Raw genomic sequence first — 20,079 nt, 5'->3', positions numbered from 1 at the left:
CAACCGCGCCGCACATGCGCCCAACCGCACGAGCGGGTTTCGCTCGCACGGTTTGTACCATGTCTACCTATGAGACCCTAATCATGTGATTACAAATAGTCTTATACTAAGGGATCATCCGCCGTTTGTATAAGGGGGACAACTTAATGAAGATGTTGAAATGAAGTCCTTGGCCAGGGCAGTAAAATATTGTATCTGTAATAACTTGGATGACCAATTAGGGTTTGACAATTGACCATACCCTAAGTCATCCTAGGGACATCAAGTGGTTGAGGATTGTACATACACGGTAACCAATGATGAACGTGTCCCATGAATGAGTCGACCACACTCCTTTGTATCTTCTAAATAATGAGGTAAAGCTCGGTACCCCACAGGTTGGAGACACAATATATCGATTGGGTTAAATCGATCGGACATTAATTAATCAATATCATGATATAGTTAAAAGGTTAGTGGGCCACTAAATTCAATAATTGTACTCATACATTGGCCTAGAGTATCACACACAAATAGTATTTTAGACATTGAAAGATATACTTAATGTTTTTGGAATTTAATGAGAAATAACCACTTCGCATGAATTGGGGAAGGCCTTGAAAATATTCATATAGGTCAAAATTGTTCAGGGCTGTCCCCCTTCTTCTCCATGATCCCCTTCGCTCCTCTCCATTCTCAATGCATTCAGGACATCATAATAACGATGACATAGTGTGAACAGAGCTCGCCATGATGACAGAGGAGATTCAACATGGATACATCTAGGGGTTGCACACATGAGCAGGTCCACACACCTCGCTCCATGACGGTAATTTTGTTGACATCGTTACAATTCCATTTTAAGTCTTCCCATATGAATCTTTCATAGTTTTCGTCTATATTAAGGCCCTAGAACCCAACACCTTCTTAAATGGTTCAGAAGCAGAGACCATCATTGCTACTAATGGTGCCCTTCTCTAATTCATCTATCAGAGGGCAATGCTTACACGATAGCCACTAATCTGTTGATTGATAATAACACCCTAAATTTGGTATTTATTTCAAGCAATTAGCAAAATGGTGTAATTATCATATATTTATGCACTTAACAAGTATAAAATGGTATTTTTATCATAAATTTACATGTAATTAATGTTTCCAACTGATTTCTGATTTTTCCCTAATTTTCTGATAATTTTATAAATTTTATGGGATTTATTTAAGCTTAAAATAATTATTTTTAAATGAAAATGGCAGGTTTAAAATTTAATTTTGAGGTTGATTAGTGTAGGGATAAATTACTGAATTTTATGGAATTTTATGGAATTTTCTAAGATTTTTTAGGATTTTCTTGGATTTTTCTGGGTTTTATTTGAAGAAGAAATGAATTTTTAAAGAGAAAAAGGATATATTTATAAGGAGAAAATGAGTGTTCATGTAATTTTCCAACTTTGAGGGGTTTTTTGTACATATGTGTTGAAATTATATCCCTAAAAACATCTCTCTACAGGGGCATAGACACAATTGTGTAAAAGTTGCATGAATTTAATTGCAAATTGTCACGGTATTTTTGTGATTTTAGGAAAAATTCAGAGGAGAGAAAATACAGAAGGGGCATATACTCAGTTATTTTTGGGCGGCGTTAGGCGGAAATTTTCCAATTTTAAGGACTTTAACGCAAAACAACCTGAGAGGTTGTCGGGCAATCAATGTGGCCTCATCTAGGCCGTCGGATGAGAATCCGACAGCGTTTGATGAGGGGAGCTACCAGGAGGTAAGTTCACTGCCCGCGCGGCGCATGCAACGCGCACGCACGCGCGGTGACATGGTGTCGTTTAACTCATCCGTGCTGTGAAAAACGCACATTTAGACGTGTGTTATAAGCACCGCTCATATTTTTTCTAATCTTTTCTTTTTGACTTTATTTTCGCCAGGGGTACGTGGCGCTTGCAGATTTGACCCAAAAAAAACATTTAAAATGCATGTGGAAGAAATAAATTGATAAATACATGGATTTAAATCCAATGGCTAAAATTGGTTTAATTTATTTTTTAATAACTTTTGATCCTGAAGTCCGATTGAGATGATTTTTTATGGATTTGCACGTCTTGACCTCCTCTTTTTATCTGCATTGATAAAATTAATAACTAAATGAATTACTAGATAGATAAAAATTAATAGCTAAATGGGGATAAAATGGTAATTTTTATCATGTAACCTAGGAATAAAAGCTGAATTTCGAGAGGGGGAGCTCATTCTGGATGGTACTCTATCACAGCTGAAAGACAGAGAGGAGCTCCAACTTGGATCGACCTATTTGGTACCTTTTTTCTTCTTTGTATTTGAATTTTTGGTGTATTTGGATGATATTTTAGTTAAATTCCTTCATCGTTCTTCTTGATCTTAGTCTAAACTTCTAAATTGCTAGGCTTGAGCAAAATGTACAAGCCCTTACTGAGATTGAGAGGAGAGATGGAGAAATCTACCGAGCTATTCCATGTGCACATTAAAAAGAACTATTGAAAAGAGATTTAATTTTTAAAAGATTAAATTACCCTTTTTATTATCTAATAGTGTAGTTATTTTTGAATTATCAAACCTACAAAATCAACCAAACCAAATCAAAATTTCCCTCAACCTCTCTAATTGACTACTTTGATCCTTTCAATTGGATCAAATAATTTAATTTAGAGCCCATATTTCTTCTATTCCTCTCATCTCTTCTACCCCCTTTCTAAATTCCTCCTCTAATTAGGGTAATTTGATCTCTGTTCAAGATTAAAGTAACCCCAATTAGGTTCAAATTATTCAAGAAGATCATCAATTGGATTCCTTACTAGCTTATCTTTGACGATACTCATATTTATCACTACACATCTTCAGTAGGGTTTTTTTTAATTTTATTGTAGAAGCTAAAATTGACAACGACAAGATTTAAAATGGTATAAAATTCACCCCTATTTTTAGTTTATCAATTGCCATGACTGTTTCTCAACGTTTACAACAATTCCCTTGGCCAATGCCATTACCATGGCTTCCTCTATAACAGTCACTCCAATTTCATTGACCATCGTTGATGCCGCATCATTTGCTGATGTTGTAACCACCGCCACCAACTCGACCACTAGCAAAATGGCCTTGAAGCGCAAACTGATTGACTACAATTAGCACTATTGGGAGGCAACTAGGACAAACTCTAATTGTCAAAATGACCACACTGCCCATGCCTCTAGCAAGATAGGCCAAGGTTATTTGCTTACCCAAAGAGAGATTATTGGGCTGAGAGGTCCTAGTAGTGCCAAGGGGCGCATTATCAGTTCAATTTCCCTAAGGTTTGCCTTGGGGGTCGGAAGCCCTTAATAGGCTACCTTTTGTCGACGCTACCCCTGACCCTTATATGGGTCATGGATTCCTTAAAGGGGCATCTAACTTTACACTAACCCAAGGTAAAATTAGATGGAATTCATGTATTTTTCTCGCATACAAAGTACAAGTATGCGAGAAAAAATACATGCATATTTCTCGCATACATGTATTCTGAAGTGATTAGTGTAGACCGTTGTACTCAAGCTATTTAGAATATAGTTTTAGTAGATTTAATATTGATTAGAAATGATCTTTAGTGAAGATCATATTTCCAAGGTTAAATGGGGATGATGTCTACTAATTTCACTTCTAAATAAAGGGTAGATCCTTAGATATCATAACAAAAAAAACTGAGAAGAGGGAGGTAGGAGAAACGAGAGTTATGAGAATATAAATCCTCAATTCAATTAGCCTAATCCTCAAAAGAAGATTTAGGATTAGAAGTGTAATGAGATAAGGAGAGTACTTAATATAGGGTTTTAAAACAAAAATAGTTGGTGAAGAATGTGAGGATTTAGAGGAAAGTAAGGAATAGATAATAAATCTAATTTTAGATTATTTTTATATTTGATAATAGAATTTCATCATTATCTGACTTCCTTCTTCAATCAAGAGAACATCTAATACATCTCACCCCAGGCAGGGCGATTTAAGAGAACACAAATCAACATCAATGAATAAGGAAACTAAAAATCAAATAAAATACCATGACAAAATTTAATCCAAGGAGAGCTACCCTCTGACTGTAGACTATGTTCAAGCATCCAAGACTTAAAAAGAGAGAAAAAACTAGGAATTTATACCTAGGGTAGAGGGGTGAAACAATTCCACTTTTTCCCCCAAGTTTTCCTCATTTTCATTTGTTTTGGGGCTCTTCTTTTCAATCCACACGTGTGGATGGAAAGAGGATACAATGAAGAACTATCCCTAAAATTTTGAGCTCAAAGTAACGGTTGGATTTTCAAATATCAAGGTTTAAATATGGAGCAATCTTAGGCGTTTGATCCTTTTGGCCTTCTCTCTCCACGAAATTTTCAGAAAACCCCTACACTTTTGTAAATTTTTATTTTGGCACTACACCAAGAAATATTTTTATTTATGTCCCTCAGCTCTTATTTCACCTGGAAAATTGAGAAAACAAGTTAAAAATACCAAAAACTTCAATAAAATAAGATATTTACGCCAGAAAAAATTACCAAGAGAAGTTTTAGAGCTCTTTTCTTCATTTTCTCCACTAAATAATTTCAATAAAAATCCATAAAAATCTAGAAAAAATCAGAAAAAAAGGAAAATTCAGGAGAATATACTAAAGACAAATTTATTTCATGTTTAGTATGATGACATATAATTATAATCATTTTCTCGCAAATAAAAATGTAATATATATGAAAGTAATACTACAAATTACATGTTATCTAAGCCCCAACATCAACTTCTAAGAATGATAATGCCATCTCTTCGTATGATAAATATAGTGGGAGAAGCAGCGAGTCACAACTTGAAGACTATGACCGAGAACAATGGGAAGGAAGGCATAGTTTTAAGGGATTACTGGTCAAGGGGAGGGGTTACTAACATACTTTTAGGCCTCAAACATTGATCACTCTAGGCAACCCCTTTAACTCTCTGGATTCAAGTTCTCTAAGTGGGGGAGTTTGATGAGAAACCGACCGAGGAAGATGACTTGGCCCATTTATCTTGTTTCCTTATTTTTTGTTTTTTAACATCTTTTATTTTCTTCTTATACCATTTTTCAAAGGGTTCATAATAGGAAAGACTTAATAAAGCCCTCATGTAACATCCACAGGGGGGAGTTATCTTTTAGAAAAAAATACAACTTTGGTAAGTTATCTTGGATTGCCACCACCGCCAATTATATAGAGAATATATCCTTCGAGATAGACTTTACTGTTTTGGACGCAGCATTACTTCTGGACTACAACACTTTTTACTTGGCCAAAATCCTTTAATTGAGGCATTTACAGTCCAAATGTTTGAAATGCCTAACAAGGCAACAATTGAAGATGCCATTTCTGCTGGAATTCATGAAGAGAGTTGCTTGAAAGTATTGGTAAAACAGAGTCTGAATCCTGACCAGATTTGAATTTAGCATTTATTGGTCATTCTGGGGAAAAAAAACCTCACAAGAATACATATCAAAATCATAGCCAAAGGAAGAATACAAGAGGAAATCAACATGATCCCGAGGAGAACCTTTGGTGTACACAATGTAGGAAGAGAAGACATACTAAAGAGGCATGTTGGGATATAGTAGGAAAGCCAAAGAACTGTAGAAAGAGCTTCCTTACATTTGAAGCTGATGAATCTTAAAAGTCAAGGAGGAAGTGCATCAGCTGATCTGAACCAACTAACTCAAAGGTTGAATATGAGCTTGGTAGAATAGGGAAATATCAAGGAAGCAATTTCAAACCTGCATCCAAAAGTTGTATTTATCATTGGCTCCGCTTCAATGGTTGGTTCTAGTGAGTGTTATAATTAATTAAAACTATATAATATTCACAGAGCTTCTTAGTTGATAATCATGAAAATAAAAATGCATGGATTCTAGATTCAGGTGCTATAGACCATATGATCTCAAACTCTGATTTTTTAATCTTATACCCCATCTCTAAGCAATAAGAAGGTTCAAACAGGTAATGGAATACTTTTAACAGTAGGAGGGATAGGAAATATCAGATTAGAACCCACCATGGCATTAGAGGATGTTTTACACATTCCTAAACTATGTATTAGTCTCATTTATGTTCAGAATTTAGCTAACTTACCTCATTATGGTGAATCATTATTGGTGAACAAGGAGTCCAAGCAGCGGATTGGACTTGCTATAATCGTCCAAGAACTGTACCATTTTTTGCTCACTGGAAAAGTTGCTTTCCTAAATCAAGAGCTCAATCTGAAGAATGAACAAGATCTGAGACTTATACATTTGCGATTGGGCCATCCTTCACGTAGAGTTCTCCAACTTATTTTTCCAAGTTTGATTCTAACAAATAATGAACATGACTGTGATGTGTGTGAGTTTTCAAAACATAAGAGGTCTCAATATCCTCCATCTATGAATCGAAAACATTTACCACTTAAACTGATTCATGTGACATATGGGGTCCAACATTAGACGTTTCATTGAAAAATCATCTCCGGTTTCTTGTGTTAGTTAAATGAATGTACATGTTTTGCATCAATTTTTTACTTCAAAATAAATTTCAATTTTAAAATATTATTCCATTTTTTTTACAAATGAATTGAACAGCAATTCAATGCTAAGATACATGCTTTTCGAACTGATAATGTTACAGATTATTGTAATCATAAAATGATGGATTTCTTTGAAACAAAGGGTATTGTACATGCTGAAACAGACTTACTGAAAGAAAGATAGGGCAAATTTTTGAAAAACAAGAGCTCTACTAGTTGACAGCAATGCTCCAAAGAATATGTGGGGAGTAGTTGTATTGACCGCCACCCATATTATAAATAGATTTCCATCGATTAATAATAATCGTGAGTCTCCTATTAATAAAATGATTTTATTTTTTCCTCATGTAACTATGAAGAATTTTTTATTGGCAAAAAACCCGGTGCCTAGTATAGCCAACCTAAGGGTTGTGCCCGTAGACTGATCCAGCCGCGCCCTAGATGCCACCCAGGGGGGTTTTACATATTAAGTGAACTGTTTATTAGTGTTTATAGCTGTGGAGCGAGCGTAAATGTCCTATACCCGGAACCTACTCCCCTAAGCCCATAATGCAAAAAAGAAAAAGATACAAAGGTGATATCGATGCAGCTCCCGGAGAAGGTAGTAGGCGCCCATAATGTGCTTGTGTCTCTCAGAGGCGGTGATGCATGGAGTGTAAATCTGAAGAATGATCTCAAACCAATGATATTTGGATGTTTATGTTTTGTTTGTAAGCCTAATGTGGAACTGAATAAGTTGGAACCAAAAGCTGTTAAATGCATATTTGTTGGTTACTCTAATACCCAAAAAGGGTATAAGTGTTTTTCTCCTGATCTAGTGAAATTTTTTGTGTCAAAAGATGTTACATTCATGAAAATTTTATGTATTATTCTCGAACCTGGATAATAACTGATTTAGAGAATGGTGTCGTGCCTAGAAGCTTGGACATCTACAATGAATGTGCAGATACCCTAAATTTAGACGCGCAAAAGTCTGAAGTGAACATTATTCCTGATGGAAGTTATTCCTCCCGTTCATCAGGTCATCGAGAAGAGCTAAACGAAATTGGAGATCAGATGAGTGGGTCTGAGTCTGAAAGCCCAAATCCCGAAGAAAATGTAATAGAAGTGAAAATTGAGAATTGAATCTCGCTATAGCAAGAAAGTTAGTTTCAATAAGAAAGTTTTATCTTATCGAATATTATTTGACCTATAAATGTGCCTCATTAGCACATCAAACATTATTCACCAAGTTGGGTGAGGAAAAAATACCTAGAAGTGTAGGAGAGGAAAAAAAGATCAAAGGTGAAAACAAGCTATGGATGACGAGTTAGATGCATTAAGGGGAAAAAATACATGGGAATCTTTAATTTACCTGAGGGAAAGAAAACAGAAGGATATAAAATGGGTATTTATTATCAAATATAAATCAAATGGAGAGGCTGAAAGATTCAAATCTTGATGAGTAGCTAAAGGATATACACAGGTTTATGGTCTAGATTATCTTCAGACATTTGCTCCAGTAGCAAAATTGAATACTGTAGGGGTAATCATCTCTCTAACATCTTGTTTAGGTTGGACTTTACATCAATACAATGTAAAGAATACATTTTTATGTGGCGAATTAGAGGAGGAAATATATATGAATATGCCACCTGTCTATGATGAAGGCTATGGTGAAAAAGTTTGCAAATTGTATAAGACAATCTATGGTTTGAAACAATCACCAAGAGCTTGGTTTGGAAAAGTATTGAAACTTTTTAACTATAAATAAATCAACCATGATCATACTCTATTTTATAAACCCAATAGAGAGAAGAAAGTTACCATCGTATCAGTTTATGTAGTAACATAATTGTGACATATGATGATAATGAAGAGATAGAAACCATAGGCTGTCGATTGTCTCATGAATTTGACATGAAGTGCTCTGGACTTTTGAAATATTTTCTTCGTATAGAAGTTTCATATCTTTCTTCCGCTTTATTTTTATCACAACAAAAGTACTGTCAGTATTTTCAATACTGATTTGCTGAGAGAAACATGTTATCGGTATTGTCAACCAATTGATACAACTATTGATTTTAATCACAAATTGAAGCTGGGAGAAGATGTTGAGGCAGCTGACCAGGGAGTATATCAAAGGCTTATCGGTAAATTGATCTATCTATCTCATACTAGACCAGATATATCTTATGCTGTAAATATTTTAAGTCAATTCATGCAATAACCAAATATTACTCATAGGAAGGCTTTTTAAAGATTTTTATAATACCTAAAAGGAAAAATAGGATATGGGTTAGTTTTTAGTAGAGATGATATTTGGATTTAAATAACTATAATGACGCATATTTTGCAAGTTCATTAGTAGATCACAGGTCAACTAAAGGTATGTGTGCATTTTTTGGAGGAAATTTAGTTACTTGGAAAAGCAAGAAACAAATAGCAGTATCCAGATCAAGTGCAGAGAAGGAACTAAGAGCATTGGCAGTGGGGGTGAGTGAAGCGGAATGGATAAAAGGTATGTTTAATGAATTAAATATAAAATTACAGGGTACAATTATGCTATTAAGTGATAATAAATCAGCGATAAGTATGGTCCATGATCCTGTTCAACATGAACGAACAAAACATGTTGACATTTATTGACATTTCATCAAAGAACAACAGGAGACTAGGGTTGTCGACACCTCTTATATCCAATCAACAGACAATTACGCTGACTTCACCAAGGGACTAGTAAGGCTTCAATTTTTAAAGCATCTTCACAAGCTCAGGATGGAGGGAATCCACAATTCGCTTGAGGGGGATATCTAGAAGAAGAACGGCCCGATGAAGGGACAGAGCTGGATCATTCTAGAAGTCAAGGTTCTTTAGGACATATTCATAATATATAAAAGTTAAATGTTTTTCCTTTTATCTTGAACTTAAACGACAGTATATATATTCATTACATGGGGGGTTTCTTGGGCACCTCATGAATAGAGAAAACCCTCGTACTCCGTTCTTGAACGGAAAGGAGCTTCTTGTTTCCTGCTGTCAGGCTAGCTCCTTTATTGAATTTTTTTGAGAATTCTTCTCACAAGAGATAAATCATTTTTCATCTGCCAATCCAAGGTAAGAGCTTCTTGAATCTTTGTTTTGTGAAGACCTGCAGAGATGAGATGATACAGATATCATCCACATTTCTTGACAGATGTCGCCGTCTTCATCACTCACATCTCCTCCAACTGGCTGTCCTCATCTTGAAAGACTACGCCACTGCATGCTCTGGCCGTCCTGCATCATCATCTTTATCTATATAGGAACCTTATGCCTTACTAAATGGTATGAATTACCGAGAGGGGACTTGAAGAGAGGGCAAGGGAAAAGGTTTTTCGAGAGTCCAATTGTGGGCAGCCCATTATGGAGGCGGGCTTGTCAAGTTTAGGCCCGAAGAAGACGTAGCGCTTGATTCGTCCTTACTCGGAGCGGGAGAGAGGGGTTGGAGAAGAGGACGGGGAAACCCTAGATAAAGAATCCACGGCAGCTCTGTCACTGGATGTAGTCTGCGGGCTCGTCGCTTGGATCGTCTTCTCGCCCTGTGCCTGGTGATCTTAGCGATCGGCTGTTGGCATCTCATTTCGTCTCTCGATTTCTCACTATTCGTTTTGGCTTCGGATTTCCGATTTGGCCGCCGTTTCGCCGTCCTCGAGGATCTCCTCTCTGCTCGTTCGGCTCGGTGGTAGCTCATTATCGTCTTATTCGAGCTAGGGTTTGAACAACAAGGTGTCAAGATGAGGATTATGATTAAGGGCGGCGTGTGGAAGAACACGGAAGATGAAATTCTCAAGGCTGCGGTCATGAAATATGGCAAGAATCAATGGGCACGAATATCATCTCTCCTTGTTCGCAAGTCTGCCAAACAGTGCAAGGCCCGGTGGTACGAGTGGCTCGATCCCTCCATCAAAAAGGTGATCAAATCTGTCTTGTTGATCTAGTCTTCTATTTTTTTCGTGCGCTTCATCTCTGATTGCTGGCCTTGTTACTGCTTTTTTTTGTTTGTATCGTCTTCTATTGACTCACTGTGGGTCGAATCTCCGTATTAAACTTTGTATTTCTCTTTGCTTGGCTCCAGACTGAATGGACAAGAGAAGAAGACGAGAAATTGCTGCATCTGGCCAAGCTCATGCCGACGCAGTGGAGAACGATCGCACCGATCGTTGGCAGGACGCCGTCTCAGTGTCTCGAGCGCTATGAAAAACTACTAGACATGGCATGCGCCAAGGATGAGAACTACGAACCTAATGATGATCCACGGAAATTGCGGCCCGGAGAGATTGACCCGAACCCGGAGTCCAAGCCAGCGCGTCCTGATCCAGTTGACATGGACGAGGATGAGAAGGAGATGCTCTCAGAAGCCCGGGCTCGGCTTGCAAACACCAGGGGGAAAAAGGCGAAAAGGAAGGCAAGGGAGAAACAACTAGAGGAGGCAAGGAGGCTTGCCTCTCTGCAGAAGCGAAGGGAATTAAAGGCAGCAGGCATTCACACTAGGCTCAAGAAAAGGAAGAGGAAAGGAATAGACTATAATGCGGAGATACCATTTGAGAAGCGACCTCCCCCGGGGTTTTATGATGCTTCAGGCGAGGAAAGACCCCTGGAGCTTCCAAGGTTTCCCACGACTATTGAAGAATTGGAGGGGAAGAGGCGGATTGATGTTGAGACGCAGTTGAGGAAACAGGACATTGCAAGGAATAAAATCGCTCAGAGGCAGGATGCGCCGTCGGCTCTCATGCAAATCAATAAACTAAACGACCCAGAATCCGTCAGGAAGAGGTCGAAACTAATGCTGCCTGCCCCGCAGATTTCTGACCAGGAACTGGAAGAGATTGTTAAGATGGGTTACGCGGGTGATCTTCTCTCGGCATCTGGCGATCAAGGAGAGGCCAGCAGTGCCACACGTGCCCTCCTGGCTAACTATTCTCAAACTCCACGACAGGGGATGACACCATTTCGAACACCTCAAAGAACTCCAGCTGGGAAGGCAGATGCCATTATGATGGAGGCAGAGAACCTTGCACGCTGGAGGGAGTCACAGACGCCTCTTTTGGGAGGAGAGAACCCCGAGCTACATCCATCTGATTTTTCTGGTGTCACCCCTAGGAAGAAGGAGATTCAAACACCAAATCCTCTGGCCACTCCTCTCGCAAGCCCTGGTCCAATGGGTCTCACCCCAAGGCTAGGAAGTACACCGTTGAGAGACGGGTATTCTTATGGTTCAACACCTAGGGCGACCCCCATTAGGGATGAACTTCGAATTAATAGAGAGACTGAGGATGCAAAGCTCGAGCTCCGGAGGCAGGCTGAGCTCAGAGAAAAGTTGCAGTCTGGATTGACCGGTCTCCCACAACCAAAGGATGAATACCAGATTAGGCCCGCACCTGTTGAAATTGAGGAGGAGGAGGTCAGCGTTGAAGAAGATATGTCGGACAAAATGGCTCGGGAAAGGGCAAAGGAACAGGCGGAGCAAGATGAACTAATGAAAAAAAGGTCGAAAGTGCTGCAAAGGGACCTTCCAAGACCTCCTGTAGGCGCCTTGGACATCATTAAAAATTCATTTATTCGCAGTGATGAAGACAAAAGCTCTTTTGTTCCTCCCACGCAATTTGAACTAGCAGATGAAATGGTAAACAGGGAACTACTTGTTTTATTGGAGCATGACAATAACAAGTATCCACTGGATGAAAAGTCTGAAAAAGGAAAAAAGAAAGGAATTAAACGAACTGCCAACGGAAAATCTGCATGGACAATTCCTGGTATTGAGGACTTTGATGATAATCAGCTGAAAGAGGTGCGTGCAACCTTGAATATGCTTGTTACGTTCGCTGTTTGAATCTTCTTCTGCCGTAGTTCTGTTTTTTTCGCGTGTTATCATTTATTTATTTTATCTTTTCAAAAAAAATCATTTATTTATTTTATATAAATTGAACTTATTTACTCCAGGTGAGGAAGCGTCGGTTCGTTTCTTTTTTATATTTTTGTTGTATTGAGAAATTCATTAGAGATGTCAATGCCACCTTCTATGACACTATCGATGCTCTGATGTCATTCTTCTTTTGAACACCAGGAGGAGATATCTGAACTCGTTATGTTATTTTTTTATTGTTCCATACGATGAAAACGTGAGATTCTACGGAAATACTATTCATGTTAAAGATCTTAGTATGTTCGGATTGCGTTCTACTCGTAGGATAGATGGGTCTTGTGACTTCGTCGCAATTCTTGAACGGTGCAAGGACGATCTATCGTTTCATTAAAACCAATGTAAAAATGATCTTAATATGGCATAAGATGACTTACAGCATTTTTTGCAGTCTGTTTTGTTGTTGATTATTTGTTTTGTCATCTGTGTTTGAGAAATAGCTGACTCCCCCTGGGTAATCCTGAATTTACATAATTGACAAACCCAATGGATTCGGAAGGAGAAATTACACTGTTAGCAACCGAGAAAATGAGTCTAATATTCGGAAATAAGTTTCGTAATTACGCTGAAAATTTCTTTCAACATCTGCATGCTTTTGAGGTGTAATTTACGCGTCATATTTATCAACATGTAGGTTGACGGGATTGATTTTTTATGTCTCTTCACAAACTTACTTGCTGTGGCTGATATAAGATGATAAAAAACCGAAGGAATCTGTACGAAAAAATCATATATTATCCCATCCACGTTTTTATAGCACGGACTTCGGCACGATTCTCTCTCCACTTCATTAGGACCAGACTTGTACTTGTCATCGATTAATCATTGAACTTTGAAGATCATAGCGAGTACTAAATTGAGTTCCATCCGAGCATCTGTTCGACACCTACAAGTCAATCATCTACGTAGAGACAAAAGGGCCGGCAGGTCAGGCTGACAGTTTTGATTTTACGTATCCAATGCGTCATTCCTTTCACATTTTGTGGAATTCTGCGCAAAGGTGCCCTGACTTGAATCATTTTCTGCGCAATCCGATGTCAATTAAATGTTTCCAGTAATCAGTGTTGAACCGGCCCTTTTGGAGATGCTAGATTGTGGCGTAATTTCATTTTCTTATGCAGGCTGATTTGCTAATTAAAGAAGAGGCTCAGTTTCTGCGATTTGCCATGGGCCACGAGGAGGAGTCCTTTGAGGATTTCGTCAAGGCAAGGGATGCATGCCAGGAAGACCTCATGTTCTTTCCCTCTCGGTCTACTTTCGGGTTGGCCAGTGTTGCCGGAAACAGTGAGAAGCTGGCCGCGTTGGAGAACGAATTTGAGAGCGTGAAAAAAAGAATGGACGAGGAGGCCAGAAGAGCGACGAAGATAGAGCAGAAAATTAAGGTCTTGACGCACGGTTATCAGGTAAAAAAACAATCTTTGCTTCTCTTCTATCTATGTTGGCTTTTGTCTCCTGCCACTGACTAATGGGCGACTTCCCCTCGATGTTTCTTTTGATGCAGACGCGGTCTGGGCGACTGTGCGCCCAGATCGAAGCCACGTTCAAGCAGCTGGATACCGCAGGGACGGAACTCGAATGCTTCCAGTCTCTGCAAAAGCAAGAACAGTTGTCGGCGGCGTATAGGGTCAACAGTTTAACGAAGGAAGTCAACGGGCAGATGGAGCTTGAACGAAAGCTGCAGCAGCGTTACGGGGACCTTTTGGAGGTGAGCGAGAGGACCGTGAGGCTTCTGGAAGAGCATAAGATGAGACTGCAGATGGAGGAGATGGAGGCAAAGAAGCTTGCGTCTCTTGGAGACGACGCTGATGGTGGGAAGAAGCCCGTTGGCGATGGCGAGGAGACGACAACAGGTGCGGGGGAGGGGGAGGCCGTCCTCCAAGGTGAAGAAGAGGCTGCAGAGCTCTCAGAGGAGCCCGTCGGTCCCGTGGCTGAAGTGGCCAATAATCCTGGTCAAGGCGAGTCCAGCAGGAGTGGAGCAGAGCGGGTGGGGGGGGAAGTGGAGGTGGAAAAGGATCAGACGGTTGTATTGAATTCTGAAGAGGAGAAGGGAGAAATGGTGGAAGGCGGCTTCAAATCAGGATCAGAGGGTGGGATTGATGTCAACTCGGCTGGCGGCGGAGGGGATACTAGGCCGCCGGACCCGGCTCATGAGGATCCAGAGAGCAGCAAAATGGATGTTGTTGAAAGCAATGGGAATGAATGAAAATGTTGATGGAGCCAGTAAGCAGGCAGGCAGGCAGGTCGACTCTTTATGGGAATAAAAGACCCTAGATCTGAAATCTCGGACTGGGAATTTCCATGCAACCCGTGTAAAACATGGATGAACAGCAGCCGGACGTTTCATGTAAGGATGTTGCCGACCCTCCCCTCGCATTTGCGAACGTGTTCTTCGGTCTTGGAGAGCTACAATGAACTACTGATGTGGCGAGTCCCCCCCCCTCTCTCTCTCTCTCTCTCTGTGCTTTATTTCCTTTTTTTTCTCAGAGGGGAGTTTGAAGCGGTTCCGAATTGTTCATTCCGGTAATGACTATATTCGTTTGAAGATGTTTGGTTATCCCAATTCGCGATTGAGGGGTGGACCGGTCTCCGCCTCGGTATTTTCTGTAGTGTAAGATGGGTTATCGAATCAGCTTGGAGTCCTGCGGCCGATAAAGATTCTCCGCTCAACTTGGAAAAGCCCTAGCTGTTCGTCCGCTCTGGTTAGGCGTCACCGAGAAGTAGCAGCTCAGTTGCTCGCCGCCATGTTGCAGAAGCTCCGCCCTCCTCCCCGTCCCTGCCCTTTCCTCGACAAAGACGTGGGGGAGATGGCCGCCGTCGTCTCCTGCTCTCGTGGCCACTCCGCCGGGCGTCGTTTCTTATCTCGAGGACTCGACTCCTCGAATCGAACGCTCGAACTCTATCGGCCCGCAGGAAATCTCTTCCCACGTCGGGCTTTTGCCTGTCCGCGATTCCAAATCAGCAGTTCGGGCCGTGTCCTGGGGCATCCCCGCGTCGTGAACTGCAGCTCGAGCAGGTGCTTTGCGGATCCTGGGATTGAGGAGGGCGTCTTGCTGCCGGCGTCGGAGCCCAACGTCCCGGTGGCCGTGCAGGCCATCAAATCGGGCAAAGTCATCGCCGTGCCCACCGACACCATCTATGGGTTCGCTTGCGACGCCTGGTCTGTTCAATCCCTCGCGTTTGTTTGAGCTGTAGCGTCTCGGCCTCTTTCGAGATTCAAACCCTGTTTTTTTCCCCCATTGAAATTTCGTCTGGGTTTTTGTGGTTTCTTCTTGACGGGTCGAGGCTTGCTTCGGTTGCAGCTCGGCGGAGGCGATCAGAAGGATTTACGAGATCAAGGGACGGCAAGCGACGAAGCCGTTGGCCGTCTGCGTCGCTGAGGTGTCGGACATCCCCCGGTTCGCGCGGACGGAGCACCTTCCGCCGGGGCTCCTCGACTGTCTCCTCCCCGGGCCCGTTACCGTCATCCTCGGGCGAGGTTTGAATCGGCGAACGCCACTTCGTTTCCACTCCTCGCGGTTGCGTTGCTGAGTCGGGCGTTCCTCAGGCGAGTCGAGCGCGCTGGAGGGATCGCTGAACCCGGGCGTGGACAGCATCGGAGTGAGGGTCCCCGACTGCGAGTTCATCAGGAGCGTCGCGCGGGGTGCCGGAGGCGCCCTCGCTCTGACCAGCGCCAACCCGAGCGGCCAGCCGAGCAGCGTCCGGGTTCAGGACTTCGCCGAGCTCTGGCGCCACTGCGCCTTCGTCTACGACGGCGGCGAGCTTCCGTCGGGGCGAGCCGGCTCCACCGTCGTCGATCTCACCGTCGCCGGGGAGTTCACCGTCGTCAGGCCGGGGAGGTAAGCAAGTCGACCCATCTGCATGCCTCAACGAGCTCTTTTGACCTTCCGCATTTGATCTTGGTGCAGCGCTCGGGAGGAGACGGTCGACGTACTCCGCAAGTTCTGCTTGGCGGAGGCCAGAAGCTAACACGGGCCCGACGCGACGCGACGTTCTCTATCTAATGTGGTCAACTCAAGGAAGGGGACGATATTTTTTTGGCGGCACCGTCGGCGGCCGAACGTGTGGAATATTCACCTCCTATTACCTCCGCAGAATCTCTGATACTCGACCCCAAATGGGGGTCGTCGCCGCCGCCTGCAACCTGTTCCCGCCGCCCGCGCGCCTGGCGGCGCCGATCCGGCGGCGCGCTGGCCCTGCGTCTCGCCCTCGCGATCCATGTCTGCGCGGCGCGCGGCGACGAACCCGCCTCTGGACTCGCGCGAGGGGGACGGGCGAGAGCGACGAGACTAGGAGAGGCGAAGAGGAGCGCGGAAAGTCCTCCGAGATGTCCGGAACGGTGTTCGGCGCCGTCTCCTTGATAATTGGGACCAGCATCGGCTCGGGAATGCTGGCTCTCCCGCAGAGGACCTCCCACGCGGTACCCGTCTGCCCGTGCTCAATCAAAGCTAGTCTTTCTTTCTCGTTTGGGGCTTGACAGGGCGAGCCCGGGGCCGTCTCCGTGGCTGCAGGGTTTTGTGCCCAGCGCCATCTTCATGGCGGCCTGCTGGGCCTTCCTCATGCTGGAAGCGCTCCTCCTCACCGAGGTGAACGTCTTCCTCATGAGGGAGCGGCGGGCGGGCGGCGAGAGCGGCAAAACTCTCGACGTGATATCGTTCCGAACCATGGCCGAGGAGACGCTGGGCGAGTGGGGCGCGCAGGCGGCCACCGTCGCCTACGTCTTCCTGGCCTACACGTCCACGACGGCGTACGCGGCCAAGGCCGGGGAGCTGCTCTCGCGCCTGCTTGCCCTGCCGACCTCCGTCGCGGGGGCCCTCTTCACTCTCCTCCACGCCGCGCTTATCGTGGTCGGCGGCGCCGCCGCCACCGACCGGGTGAACCAGTGCCTGACCACCTCCATGCTCGGTGAGGTTCCCCCACCGTCTATCTTCGCCTCCGTGAATTTCAAGCCGCTGGTTATTGTAGTTACGGACCTTCCCCAGGCCTGCTCCTGGGGGTCGAGCTCATGGCCCTGAGCCAGCCCAGCGCGGGGCTGACCAGCGCCGCCGACTGGGGGGAGGTCCCCTCGACGATACCGGTCATCATCTTCTCTCTGGTTTACCACGATATAGCCCCCGGTAAGGTCCGATCCCCTCCCCTTAACTGTGAATTGGTCTCGGTCCGGCTCTGTCTGACAGCGGGCTCGCTCGCTCCAGTGATCTGTTCGTATCTCGGCGGCGACCTTGCTCGCATCAGGTCGTCGCTGGTCATCGGCAGCGTCATCCCGCTTCTCTCTCTGCTCGCTTGGGACGCCATCGTGCTGGGTTTCTCCGACAACTCCGGCGCTGCCGACCCGCTCGAGCTGTTCATGAGGTAGGTACAATCGACCGCCGTTGCTGATCTCGACACTGAGCTGATGAGAGATCGGACGGCCGGCAGAGGGACGGGCGGCGCCATGGGGACGATGGTGGAGGCGTTCTCGCTGCTGGCCGTCGGCACGTCTCTGATCGGCACCCTCCTCGGCTTCTCTCAGTTCTTCAAGGAGCAGCTCCGGGGCCTGCGTGCACCACCCTCTCCGCAGAAGGAGAGCGTAGCCATTGGTCGCGGCGGGGCCGTGGAGAACTGGTGGGGGGGGAACAAGATCAACCTCGGGGCAATGTCCATGGCGGTCGTCCCTGCCCTGCTCGCCTCCGCGGCCGTTCCCGACGCCTTCTACTTCGCCACTGACATCGCTGTAAGCGACGAAACACGCGCACCAGAGCAAAGATTATTTTACCCATGTTCTTTGTCGATCGGAGAAAGGTGACGATCCTTTTGCCTCGTTGCGTGGTTGCATGATTGGCGAAGGGGGGCTACTGCATGACGGTGCTGTACGGGATCCTTCCGCCCGCCATGGCGTGGGGCTTGCGGGCTAGAAGAATGAGCAGAAAGGATGATGCGGATGGAGATCGAGTCGGAGGGCTCGCAGAATCGAAACCTGCGTTGATCGGCGCGGGACTCTGCGGGGTTGCCATCGTCGTCGACCAGATGCTTCAAGATCTATCTACCCTCGACCTCCATTTGTAGCTATCCCGTAATCTCTTCATCGTGAGATCCCAAATTTATTTAGGAGTGGTAGGCAAATTATATTCAAATCCTTAACTAGTGCTGGAGGGGCTGAACTCATTGGTTTGGATTAGTGTTGATGCCGAGGGCTAAGAGAGATAACAGAGGGAGGGCCAGAGTGAACAAAAAGTTCATATATTATTCTATAGAATGCTCGAAGGCTTCAACGAAATGGAAGAGACGCCAATCCACCCATTTGAATACCACCCCTGTGGTGCCATCAACGCCATTATAGCTTGCTCATCAGAAGCTAACAAAGTCTTAAATGGAAATTCCTCCAAGTTCTTGCTGAGGTAATGTAATGGTGGGGTTGACTGCAATCTCAACTATTCAGTGCACTGTATAAGAAACACAAAATCCTGGAAGAAGACAAACCTGACGAGCAAGGAAGAATACATGCTGGATCTCTAACTTCACTCCCTCGCAATCACCCTAAAAATGTAGCAAATTTATACTAGGATCACATCAAGGGTTTTTCTCTAAATCTTTCCAATATTTGAAGTAATAATTAGTTCATCTTTGTCTTTTATTCTTGATCTACACCTCTGATACTGTCATATGCCCAGTGCAGAATAAGACAAAATAAGGAAATGTTAAATGAACATTATGTATTAAATCCCCGCACACCACGTCTACACGTGTCTATTTCACAAAATAACATGCAGGATCATAGGCATTGACGTATGAAATTATCACGAAGGGATAACAATAATGACTGGTGTAGTTAGAGCATTGGAGTATCAACCCATCATGGCTTGACCACCAACAAACTTTTCTTGTTCTGCATATGTGCATCATAGGCAGGACGACAGCTTTTTTTACTTTGAAAACATAGAGTAAAGGCTAAAATAATGAGTTAATCAATGTCAGAAGGCCTTTTTCACATTCTCTATGATCTGCTTTATCGTGATTTCAGTTTTATCTTTTTCTATTGGTCCATGTCACCCTGGTAATTAAAAAATAAAGGTATGTCAAGTAATCATTAGGCATTATGGCATTGTGATTTGTGATGCCATGTGTTCTAAATATTCCCATTCTATGGATACTCAAGAAGGACATCAAAGTACACAGATGGAATATCACTATCTAGCCTCACTCATATGATGAGTATGGTCGTTCCCGTAGCCATTAGTGTGGATACACTAAGGATAGATAGTGGGTGCTCTTTAGTGGAAAGAGTTCACTAAACTGATCCGTACGAATCCTTGAATGGTATTATACCGAACTGTCAATCAGGTTGATTCACGTTACGCTTGTGTAAGTCAGCCAGAATTTTTGGGGGGCCTTCCCCTTCTTCCCCTTTCTCCCCACACCTCCTCTCCACTCTCAATGCAATCGGGACGATGTAGCGACGACAATGGAGGGTGAACGGAGCATGTCAAGGTGAAGGAGGAGATTTGACGTGCCAAAGATCGCATGGATACGTCTAGAGGTTTCACCCATAAGCAGCTCAACTCATCTTGATCGAGGATTCGAAAAATCACGGATGCAATCCA

At 43.6% G+C, this 20,079-nt stretch overlaps 2 protein-coding genes across 2 annotated transcripts; both read left to right on the top strand.

Annotated features, from left to right (window-relative positions):
* Positions 1–9,991: 9,991 nt before the first annotated feature.
* On the top strand, positions 9,992–15,046 carry CDC5 (cell division cycle 5). Its single transcript, XM_078571800.1, has 4 exons — positions 9,992–10,493; positions 10,658–12,370; positions 13,624–13,905; positions 14,004–15,046. Exons 1-4 carry the CDS (start codon positions 10,317–10,319, stop codon positions 14,703–14,705), a joined length of 2,874 nt encoding a protein of 957 aa, XP_078427926.1. The 5' UTR covers positions 9,992–10,316; the 3' UTR covers positions 14,706–15,046.
* LOC144716438 (DHBP synthase RibB-like alpha/beta domain-containing protein) lies at positions 14,819–18,651 on the top strand. The gene is made up of 11 exons (XM_078591542.1): positions 14,819–14,884; positions 15,133–15,659; positions 15,802–15,977; positions 16,047–16,119; positions 16,190–16,338; positions 16,408–16,919; positions 17,011–17,404; positions 17,482–17,616; positions 17,695–17,851; positions 17,918–18,212; positions 18,326–18,651. Exons 1-11 carry the CDS (start codon positions 14,819–14,821, stop codon positions 18,542–18,544), a joined length of 2,703 nt encoding a protein of 900 aa, XP_078447668.1. The 3' UTR covers positions 18,545–18,651.
* Positions 18,652–20,079: the final 1,428 nt, after the last annotated feature.

This window comes from Wolffia australiana, chromosome 2 (assembly GCF_029677425.1).
Source record: "Wolffia australiana isolate 7733 chromosome 2, ASM2967742v1".
NCBI lineage: Eukaryota > Viridiplantae > Streptophyta > Magnoliopsida > Alismatales > Araceae > Wolffia > Wolffia australiana.
This window is presented reverse-complemented; position numbering and strand designations above follow the sequence as displayed.

Excerpts from the sequence above, each read along its gene's own strand:
- LOC144716438 (XM_078591542.1), top strand. The coding sequence starts at position 14,819 with ATGGATGAACAGCAGCCGGACGTTTCATGTAAGGATGTTGCCGACCCT. Across the intron at positions 14,885-15,132 it reads CTCCCCTCGCATTTGCGAAC|CTTGGAGTCCTGCGGCCGAT; the intron begins GTGTTCTTCGGT and ends TTATCGAATCAG. Across the intron at positions 16,920-17,010 it reads CGCAGAGGACCTCCCACGCG|GGTTTTGTGCCCAGCGCCAT; the intron begins GTACCCGTCTGC and ends CCGTGGCTGCAG.
- CDC5 (XM_078571800.1), top strand. The coding sequence starts at position 10,317 with ATGAGGATTATGATTAAGGGCGGCGTGTGGAAGAACACGGAAGATGAA. Across the intron at positions 10,494-10,657 it reads TCGATCCCTCCATCAAAAAG|ACTGAATGGACAAGAGAAGA; the intron begins GTGATCAAATCT and ends GCTTGGCTCCAG. Across the intron at positions 13,906-14,003 it reads TCTTGACGCACGGTTATCAG|ACGCGGTCTGGGCGACTGTG; the intron begins GTAAAAAAACAA and ends CTTTTGATGCAG.